This window comes from Silene latifolia, chromosome 1, assembly GCF_048544455.1.
Source record: "Silene latifolia isolate original U9 population chromosome 1, ASM4854445v1, whole genome shotgun sequence".
Taxonomy (NCBI): domain Eukaryota; kingdom Viridiplantae; phylum Streptophyta; class Magnoliopsida; order Caryophyllales; family Caryophyllaceae; genus Silene; species Silene latifolia.
Genome location: NC_133526.1, coordinates 70,811,475 through 70,823,014, shown reverse-complemented (window position 1 = coordinate 70,823,014; position 11,540 = coordinate 70,811,475). Strand labels below are relative to the sequence as shown.

Genomic DNA, 11,540 nt, shown 5'->3' with positions numbered 1-11,540 from the left:
GAAGGACTACGAGGGAGTCATCGCCCCTCACAGCGACCCACTTGTAGTCCACTTGGACATATCCAACCACCTGGTCAAGAGGTGCCTGATTGACACAGGCGCCTACACGAACATCATGTTCAGGGAGTGCTTTCTCAACCTCGGCCTGAAGGTTGAAGACTTGAGCCCCTGCACCAATCCGTTGTACAGTTTTTCCGGGGCCGGCCTGGTACCCCTGGGGTTGATCAGATTGCCAGTGATGTTCGGCGAGGGAGATGCGGCTAAGAATATCCTAGCTGAGTTCGTAGTCATCGACGGCTCGTCCGCCTACAACGTTCTCATAGGCCGAGTCACTCTGAGCGAGGCCGACGCAGTGATGTCCATCCGGGCCCTGACACTGATGTATGTCTCGGACCGGGGGGAAGCGCATAAGCTCGTCTCCAAGGACGAGAAGGACGAGGTGGTCAACACCCAGATATCCGCCAGAGGGTGCAACATGCAATCCCTCAAAGTGGCAAAGAGGTCAGAGAAGGGGAAGAGCCCATCCTTGCAGCAGGAGGGCGATCCGATGAATACCAACGTCAGCATGGTTGAAGGAACCCCGACCGACCAAGAAGAACCGCATCTCGGCATATGGGAAATAACTATCGACGGGTCCCCTACGGCGAAAAGCTCAGAGCCGCATCCTTATCACCGGCCCAAACGGGACGTGTTTGAGCACGCCTTGAAATTTACCTTCTCGGCCTCAAACAACAAATCCGAATACGAGGCGGTGATAAATGGAGTCGAGTTAGCTAGGGTCTGCCGGGCGGAGCACGTCGTGGTAAAAACATGCTCACTATTGGTGGCCAACCGAATCAGGGGAGAGTATGAGGCTCGAGACGACGGGATGGTAAGATACCCGGAAAGGGTAAAAGCCGACACCGCCAAATTGAAGTCCTTCCCGGATACAAGACATTCCCTGTGTCCGACGCTCTCTCAAGACACACCGGCTGACAGACATGGAGGGTGCGCCTTTGATAAGGCATTGGGACGGACAATCTCGGGGAAAATTTTGTGTAGCGGCGGAGGTGCCCGAGACAACTGTGGGCACCCCGACGCATGTTTATATCTAAATGAAGAATCATCCAAGTTTCCATCAAAGTGTTCATTTTCCCCCATAGTCACAATCAAGAAACAGACGCAACGGCAGTCACCCCAAGAAGTAGACGCTACGGCAGTCACCCCAAGAGGTAGACGCCGCAGCAGTCACTCCAAGAGGTAGACGCCACGGCAGTCACCATCAAGAAATAGGCGCCACGGCAGTCACCCCAAGAAGTAGACGCTACGGCAGTCACCCCAAGAGGTAGACGCCGCAGCAGTCACTCCAAGAGGTAGACGCCACGGCAGTTACCATCAAGAAATAGGCGCCACGGCAGTCACCCCAAGAAGTAGACGTTACGGCAGTCACCCCAAGAGGTAGACGCCGCAGCAGTCACTCCAAGAGGTAGACGCCACGGCAGTCACTATAAGGAAGCAGGCGTCACGGCAGTCACTACCAGCACTGTTGATACTCGCGAAAGCAACCGAACATGCCTTAGAAACGTTAAACATAGTTGAGATACGCACTCCAGACTGCCTCGGCCAGGCCGAGGCGTAAACAAAAGAAGCGCTCAATTAATAACGTAAGAAGACAACTCAGACGAAGACAAGAAAAGACCTCGTCCAAGCCAGAGGCAAAATAAGCAAACTCTTATTAAGAATGATAACAGGTTACAAGGAGAATACAGACGACGGCCGTCCCCATAAGGATAAGCCAAAACACAACCTACCAAAGTTGTACAAAATACAAGGAAAAGAAAAGCAAAAGGTTACAGACATATCATTTGAAGCGCCAAAAAATGGCAGGGAGGGAAGGCTTAATAATTGGCTCCCGAACAGCTGAAGCTATCCGAGACGCCGGTGAGCCTCGGTTACGACCGCCCGTCTCCCTATGCTCGTTCTTCTTGCCATCAGCAAAGCGTTAGCAAAGATCGTCTTTGATGGACGACCCAGTCGCTGTCTTGCGAGTCTTAGCTTTCTCAGCCACCTCGGCTTTCTTGGCGGCCTCGGCCTCAAGCGGCCTCGGCGGCCTCAGTTTGCCTTCATCCTCTCGGCTTCCTCTTTGGTCGCCTTAGCCTCCTCAAAGAAGGGTCGCCTTCTCCGCGGCCGCCTCTTCCTCCTTCTTCACCCTTACCTCCTCCTTGGCCTTCTCCTCCGCGGCTTTCTCCTTAGCTTCGAGCTTATCATCAAACAGCTCGTCAAATTTGTCCCACGGAAAGGAGCCATCAAGAGGGAAGAGCTCCCCAATCACTTCCCTGGCGGCTTCTTCGGCCGGGTCCCGTATTGGGCGCACATGTTAGGGAGGATAACGGTTTGGAGCGTCTCAATGTCCTCCTCCCTTTGGGTGATGATAGCATCCTTGTTCCGAACCACCTTCTCCGGACTCGGAACAAGCCCCTAAATTCGTCCCTCTGCGACGGTAAAGGTCGGCGTGCTTCGAACAAGGTCACGCATCTCCAAAGCGGCTTAGCGGCTTCAGCCGCCGCAGCCCTCGGCCTTGGCTCTCTCAAAGAAGGTCTTCCTTTTCAAAGATCCTCCCCGAGTTTTTCTCTCAAGACGGACGCCTCTTGACCTCAACCTTGGCCCTCTTAGCCTCCTTGTTCGCCGCGTCGAGTTCCAGCCTTAGCCGCTCGAGGCGTGGGGCGCTTCACCATGGTCTTCTCTTGCTCCATAATGTGGGAGCCGCTAGCCGAGTCCATTTCGCCGACCTCTTGCATATTCTCATCCCCTCCGCCACAAGCTCGGTGGGGAAACCTTCGGAGTAAGGAGTCGACGGTGACATTTCTATCACCCGCCTTGTCGTTCGCTTCTCTAATTGCCGCATAGTGATAACGGCGGCCGCCGACGGTTGATCTACAAAAATCAATTAAAACATCCGTGTCAGTATACATGGACATATCGGAGAGCTTGTCATCAGGAACGCCTAATGAACCGGCTAAGTCCGAGCCAGGATATATCCGTACCATGCTTGGCCTTCTTGCTCGGAGGACGCATCTCCTCGCCGACGGCGATTTGCGGCGATAGAGCGGAAGCATCAGCAGCAGGGTGGGCTCTTTCTTTTTTACGGACAAGGGGAGACCCTCCGCATCGGAGTCCTCCCCATTGGTAATATCAACGATCACCACCGTCTCCTTTCGGGATGAAGGGATGGGAGGCGGAATCGATGTCGACGCGTCGCCGCCGAAGGCTTTGTCTTCCGCGTTCGGCGCGGCATGTTACTAGCAACCTTCGCCTGGGCCGCCTCCACATTCAGGCCTTTCAGCTCCTGATCCATCAGATCATTCGGCGACGCCCTACGATCACGGGCGAGCCTTAGGGTGCAAATCGCAACGGTCTTATCCTTGTGCGGCCCCACTCTCAGGAGGATATCCTCGAGCAGTCCGGTCCAAAGTGGTCGCAAAGGAAACAAAGCAAGAGTTAAGTAGAAGTAAATCGAAATTCAAGAAATAGAAACATTGAGAGCCAAGATGGGCCTCACACCGACCCCACTCACCCTGTGCTAGGGCCGGTATGAGGCCGACGTGGCAGAGCAGCTCGTCCTGAAGAATGATCTGCGTTGGGGGAATCCATCTTTTCGGCACCCCACTCTTGTCCGCTCAAAAAGCCTCATCGCCTTGACCTCTCATCCTCATTAAGAGGGACCTTCAAGCGTCCATCTTAAGCTTATTCGGGTGACCCATTTGTCATGCTCCGCCTTAGTCTCGCACCGCAAATTGACTTCGTCTTTGAAAGGACCGGGGGGCAATGGATAGTCATCCAAGCACCTCAACGTACACCCACCGATCTTTCCAGTCTTTGCAAGAAGTAAGCTTATCGACGGAGACGTAACCCGGCTCCATTTGCACGCTGTACCATCCGACGCGACCAGGGAATGACGGTCGAAGGTGGTGAAGCCGACGGAATAAATTAACCGTTGGAACCTCCCCCTTGAAGAGAGAGAGAGCGACAAAGCCGACTATGGTCCTAATAGCCAACGGGTGCAGTTGGGCAACGGCGACATTCATGGCCCTAATGATGGCCATAACATAGTCATTCAGCGGAAACCGGAGCCCGTACTCCAAGTGCCGGATGTATACGCCGGTGCAACCCGGTGGGGGGCAACAAACGGCCTGACCCTCCTCAGGGATAACAATTTTGTATCCCCTGCCAAAGTAGAAATGGCCCTCGAAAAATGTCTCGCCGGAACAACTGGTGAACTTATGGGTCCAAGCACGGTCAAGGCGGACCTTACAGGCCTCGCCGTGATCCATGATGAACTGCCTCGCAACACCAGAAGGAATCCTTTCCTCACCGTCATCATCAAAGTCTTCATCAGCTTCATCGTCATCCTCCCAACCCTCCAGAACTTTCGGGTCAACTTCGGGAGAAGGCGACCTAGGACCCCCGGACCTTAGCGGGACGGCGGCCAGTGCCTCCTCTTCATCAAGATGCGACGGGGAACCCCCCGGCGCACGGTTACTAGGACCGGCATCAGCAGAAGACATGATTCACAGCGAAAACTTAACAATGAAAAAGTTAAAAATTTGTTTGTTTACCTTGAAGAAAAGTGCTACGCCGGAGTAATGATTCTGAAAGCTAGAGAGAAGTTTCGTCAAAGAGGGCTAGAAAGAAGAAAATTTTTGAGAAAATGAAATTAGTGGCCAATTTCAGGGATTAACTGCCCTATTTATAGGGGAAGGCCCATGAAGAAGGACCAATCAGGGCACTGACCCATGAAACGTCACCAATCAACGGACACATGTCGGACATGCAACCACGGAATGTCAATCGTTGCAACAGTTGAACGTCAATCAATGCAACAGCGACCAAGCGTCTTCAACACGCCCCTTCATATCTCTCTGCCTATTCATCTTCCTCAACAAATTCCTAAGTATCCGTTCTCCGCCGGCCACATGATCAACCAAGCCGTAAAGCACCGGCCGGGGGCAATCGAAACAACCAAGCACTCTCCACCCTGGTCTCGGCCCGGCGTCATTGCCTTTTCCACATCGGATGTCCATTACACAACCATGTGGAGGGGGATATGGTACGGCCATAATACGATCAAGCCGAGGAAGAAGAAGCGGGGCGTAAATTTTTACTTGCGCGAGAATATACGCTCAACATACATCGGAGCCCATACCACGACATAGACTACGCTGGGGCCAAATTGATGGGGCATATTCTGCACCGCCGACTCACCAACATATTGAGCAAGGTCAAAGATATCCACAGCAAGTCAACGGCTTAGACAGCCTAACCAACGCAGCCTGTCGGCCTGTCTCTTGGGTCCCGGCTGGGGCAACTAGCCAGCCGAGGCACACATCCGCGAACTCATATCCAAGACCCCTCGGCGGTGTGTCAACAAGGCCCGCCGGCCTGCCATGGGTCCCTCGGCCGAGGGGTAGATCAGTCTTTCCACCTGCTAGCCACTTGGCCACTTGGCCACTACGTGACAAAAGGTGAAAGTCTATAAATACTCCTCAACTCTCATTGAGGAGGAGATCCAGAATTTAACCTAAGAATCACTATTCATCTGGTAATATCTTCCTTATCTCTCTACAATATATACTTCGCCAAGTAACAACAACTTATCTCTCTAAGTTTACTGACTTTAGCGTCGGAGTGAGATCGCTCGGCCCAAAGCCGAGCCTTCAGTTTGTTCATCGTTTCAGGAGACCGCAGGGAGGATTCAACCAAAGACGTCATTCTACAAGCACGGGTGGTAACAAATAACTACTCTGGAATTACACCCGGAACAATTATTATTATTATTATTATTATTATTATTATTATTATTATTATTATTATTATTATTATTATTATTATTATTATTATTATTATTATTATTATTATTATTATTATTATTATTACTCCAACTAATGGCAGAGTCTGGATTAGAAGTTAGTCAGGGTAGAAAATTTGAGCCGGTAAGGGTATAAGACCATCTCCAACAATGATCACTTCTCTTCCTCATCTCACTCTCTCTTATCATTTCTTACTCATCCACCTCATTATTCCTCAACTTTTCAATTTTACTCCTCCAACAATAATTTACATTTATTCCTCATCACTCTCTTTCATCATTTATCTCTCTTACTTTAACATACCCCACTCATTTTTTACATTAAAATCTATTTTCGTAATTTGTTCGGGTTTTCAACTCGATAATTAATCGACTTCAGTTTTATTATAGAAAAAAAGGTTAAAACGTCTATTAAAAAAAGAATATTTAAGAGAGTAAAGAAAATCAAAGAAAGAAGATAAGAAAAAGTGAGCGGATATATGTCAATACTACTACCTATTTGTAGAGAGAAAAAAAATAGAAACTATAGTGTAATTAGTTTTTTGAAAAATAATAATTACATATTAAATTTTGGTAAAAATAAAAAATAGGTTAAAACTAATTAGTTGGGTAAATGTGTATATAATAAATAATACATTGCACATCTACTTTTTGAGAATTATAAAATTGAAAAAGTAACAAAAGAGATGATATGGACAATGTTTGTGATGTTTCAATCCTTGAGTAACCGCGCAGTGTTTCAATCCTCATCCCAAATTTGACTCCACCTGGCACTTTTTTGTACGGCATGGACAAACGCGGAGAGTGAAAAGCGTTGTTGGAGATGCTCTAAGGTAAAGTTGAAAAAAACTCGAAATTTTAACTAAATACTCCTTCCACTTCATTGTTTATTCACATTTAAGTAATTTTCATGGTTTTCTTCTCATTTGAAAACTTTTTATTTTAGTCTAATAAACGCCCCAACTTTTCACCAAAATGAACCTATTTTACCACTATTTATATTGCACTATATTAATATTATACTCTATTTCTCGCATAAAATTATATTTTGAAATTTTATCCTCGGGCGAATGCCAGCATGGGACACCCCTAAATTAGACAATAGAATAGAGAGCAATGAGCATGATGCACAATCAAGGGTAAACTCCCTGTCACAAAAAGCTGACCCGATTGCACACTGTGAAAGTCATTTTCCAGGACCAAACAAAACAGTTCTGAATCTAGAAAGTTATTGATAAATGACTTCGTTAAGATCACTCGCAAAACAAAACGTTTTCAATCAAACCTATAGGAGTTTGATTAAAACATCCACATATACGGAGTTATATTATTCCTCTTATGATATGAATATATGATACTCGTTCCGTTTCAATTATTTGTTTGTCCTTAATTAAAATACCTTTATAAAGAATAATACTTCTAGAAAATAAAACAAACAAATAATTGGGCAAAAAAGAGTAAATAATAAGAGGACTACTGAAAACAAAATAAATATGATGCTATAAATCCATTCTATTTATTACCCATATACGGAGTACTATATAATGAATAGTAATACATTACTACAAAAACAATATGCATTCCCAATCCCTTTATAATCCAAGTCTTAAAGCTAATTAATCAAACATTTCTAAGCTGTTGTATGCAAAATCAAACAAGGTATTGTAATGGCTATATGCACTACGGTAATGTTGTAGTAGACGTACATAAGACACCAAATTTAAACAAAGGTATAGTAGTACGTAATTCACTATGTATGCACTATAATGTTGGTGTAGATGGGTTTAATTTATACACCTGACATGGTCTGGATTACTTCAAGCAACAAAGTCGGGTAGCAACTGAGCCACGAACCCTTTTCGACTTTGAATGTCGATTGAACCAAAATCATTCCCCCGTGGAAAGGAGATGTTTTGATTTGAAGACATGAAGGAATGACTATTGAAGTGTTGTTGTTGATGGTGATTATTATTATCACAAGGAGGGAGTCCAACTCCTAAGGAAAGTGAAATGCCACCATTATTCCCTTGAACAAAACTTGGTGCTGGGAAATCCTCTGTTTCAAATCTCCCTAGTTCATTCATAGGGTATGATCCTATCCCTAATTCACCTCCTCCCATAAAATTCATTCCCCCTGAAATCATGGGATACACATTGTTTCCCTCTTCCTTGTCATCATTTCCGAACTTGATCAAAATCTCTCCATTATTATTCACCACTTGATTATTGCTTCTTTGTCTCTTAGGACTCGCTTGCGCAATTCCCTCCATTTCAAGTGAGCCTGTAAGGGTAAACCCGTGTTGATAAGCGGAATTGTTGAGTTGGGTTTGATCACCATTGTTGAACTTTTCTTGTTCTATAATCGAATTTGAAGCACCTTCTATGTCTTCATTATTGCTGTTTTCTTTGTCCTCTGAATTGTTTTGTTCACGATCCTTAAGCTCTTCATTGTACATTTCTTCGATCATTGGCTTCCAAAGACGTACTCTTGCGTTTATGAACCAATTCGAAACCTTTTTGTTATCATATCAATTAAGATAGGGAATTAGTATAATCTTCATTTCGCAAACTGACAATTAAACAATTTTAAGGAAATTTCCCTCTTCAATGTACCTGGCTCCTAGTAAGTCCAGTTTGTTTGGCAAGCAAGATTTTGTCCGAATCCTTTGGGTACCTGAAAAGCCAAAATCCGAAAAACAGATGTTTTAGTTTCAAGTAGTTACACGACCTACGTACACTCCCTAGTATGTACAAGTAATACTACAGTGGTCCTATTCAAATGTAAATAATTATAGTGAAGAAAAGAGTATATATGCTTACGGGTGCAGGAAGTGCTCGAAAAGCCAAGCGCGAAGGACGGAAACCGATCTCTCAGGTAATCCACGTTGAGGCCTCCAAGCATTGTGGTTCTGAATCATTCCCAATTGCTGCAAAGCTCTTTGCTGCCTAATTTGATGATCAATGAATTTCAACCTCGACCCTTGAATTTTCCCTCCTGATGATCCAACCCCTCCATCATCTTCGCCTAAGCTTTTATTGGCTACTCGAATTTGGTCTTGAATTGCGTCTTTGAGACACCGGAACTGCTTAGAAATCGTCTTCAATGCCAAGGCTGTGTATGTCTTTGCTGATCCCATCCCCGCCACTCTCTCAAATGATTCTATTACCATTTGCATTTGGTTGTTGTAATGCCTGTACCTTTGCTCTGCCTACATACATATATATATATAAAGAAATAACTGTGAATCATTATAGCATATAATTTGTAGTATAAAAATTTAGTTCCATTCCCAATGGAGTTTCTCACATTATTTAGCGGGGATAAATGTAATTCTCGACACAATTTTCATTATAGTCATCTTTATATTAAATCGACCCCTTTACTCCGTCATGAGCACAAGTTGATGAAGTCATGAAGAGATATAATTATTATCGTAGACTCGTAGTAGTAGTAGTAATAAATTCATAAGTAGTATAGGAGTTATAAGGGGAAAGAAGAGGTGTTCTTGAAAATCATTTGACAACTGAAGACAAAAAAAAAAAAAAAAAAAACAGTCTAAGTAAGCTATAGAATGATAGTAACTCGTAACAGAAAGTTCTGACACACAATACTTAAAAATCATTCTCAAATATTGCTGTTAAAAGCTGCTAAAACAATTTCAGTTGATAAAGACACTCCTATCAATTTCCCATACCCTCGGAAAAAAGGGAATTTAAATTATACATGGATCATATCTCGGAAATTGATGAAAGCGAATAAATAATAAAAGGGAGTAGTTTAGAAAAAGTTTAAAAGAAATTTGATTTAGAAAATTCATTTATGTTACTAGAATTGTACTGTAGTAGTCTATGTTAACCCTCGATCTTAGAATAAACTTTGTAGGTATATATACCTCATCAAGCATAGATACAAGCTTGGCCTTTTTCATCTGAATCTCCTGCCTTTCCGATGTACTAAGCTGCGTAGCGCCACTGTGTTTTTCATTCTCATCGGATTGTGTATCATCAACACCCTTACCCTTACCAGGAGAATGAGAATGGCCATCAACACTGGATGTATTATTTGTATTTGGATTAGTAGTCAACGTATCACCAACATTAACAACTTGTTCCAACAACTCTTGAGCTGCCCTTAAGTATTTAGACCCCAAAACCGACACCTGTCCACCACCAGTACCGGCGACGTGACCGACACCACCGGGGTTCTGAGAATTCAAGCTCAAAGAAAGCCCCTGGCTTGCGCGTGTAATCTCACGCGTCTCCTCTTGTGGGTACCCATAGAGGGTAATGTTTTGGTGGTCAGGACGGCCAAACTGGTGGTGAAACTGCTGAGGTGGTGGGTGGGAGAAGGCAGCGGCGGCAGCAGCGGAGTTAAGTAGAAGAATATTATTAGATTGTTGTTGTTGTTGTTGGTGGTGTTGTTGCATAAGAATCAAAGTGTGCAAATTAGCATTTTCAGGGATTTGTTGTGGTGTGGTGGTGGTACTAGTAGAAGTAGAATTATCATGAGGTACATAATATGATGCCATTATTATTTATAAATGGTGTTTTAATATGAAAAGATGGCTTAAATATAATAATAATAATAATAATAATAATAATAATAATAATAATAATAATAATAATAAGTTTAGTTTAGTTTAGTTTAGTGTAGTTAAAGATAAAGCCATGGAAGAGGAAGCAGGAAGATGGGAAAGAGAGAGGGAATGGAAAGTGAGAGGAGAGAATTGAAAGAAAGAGAAGGGAGTAGGGAGAGGAGATGATTGGGTGAGAGAATAATAAGTAAGGAAGGCTACTTGTCTTGTTTTTGTTGATTCATTAGGGAGGGGAGAAAATGGAGAATATCTGATGGTGCACGTGTTCCGCAATTATCTGCTGTTTACTGCCCTATATTTCATCATTTCTTCATTTTTACTGCCATGCACTAATCCACTTCTTTTCTAACTTTTATCATCATTAGACCATTCCTAAGCGCAAAGTCGAGTTAATCGGGTTATCAATATTTTTCCTTTTAATCACATCTTAATTATGTTGACCCACTTTCACCTTTTTAAGCAAAAGGTCACGACCTAAATCAACAACCCAATCATTTTCCACTTTCCAATCAATGAGAGAGTGTCACCTACCGGCTCACCATACTCAACCAAAGGTCACCTTCCCTTTGTTTTAAGGGTTGACCTTTTTTTTTGTTCCCAGCCAATGGAAGAGTGCCACCTACCGGGTCACCAACAAGGTCACCAATTTAACTGAAGGTCAACAATTGACCCTAAGTACGTACTTCAAGGTCACCAAAATCATTCCCTTAATCTTAATTTAAGGTATCATTAAGGTGACCCAACAAGGTCACGACCTAGTCGATGACCTTACTTGGGGATGATCTTACAAACAACATTACTTAGGGTAAGATTATTGGTGAGTCTTGAGACAAGACTTACATGAATTTTGAAACAAAACTCATTCAAGACTTCCAATAATCTACCCAAGTTTTAAGAAAATCTTAATTAAGTCTTGAAAATTCAAACCACAAGAGTTTAATTACTCTACAAATAGGGAAAAGGAGTATAGTAAATAGTAAATGAGAAAAAGGGAAGAGCAGTTGAGATAGTGGAATTACAATGTAAAGCTTCCACTTTGAAAGATACCCATCTTTGGCACCCTACCCTTCTATTTCTATCCTCAGTTTTTTCATTCTTCA

At 44.0% G+C, this 11,540-nt stretch overlaps 1 protein-coding gene across 1 annotated transcript; it reads right to left on the bottom strand.

The window, feature by feature from the left end:
- Positions 1–7,322: 7,322 nt before the first annotated feature.
- On the bottom strand, positions 7,323–10,648 carry LOC141606336 (BEL1-like homeodomain protein 1). The gene is made up of 4 exons (XM_074425426.1): positions 9,739–10,648; positions 8,666–9,054; positions 8,459–8,519; positions 7,323–8,358 (listed from the first exon to the last, which is right to left on the bottom strand). Exons 1-4 carry the CDS (start codon positions 10,372–10,374, stop codon positions 7,663–7,665), a joined length of 1,782 nt encoding a protein of 593 aa, XP_074281527.1. The 5' UTR covers positions 10,375–10,648; the 3' UTR covers positions 7,323–7,662.
- Between the last annotated feature and the right edge of the window lie 892 nt (positions 10,649–11,540).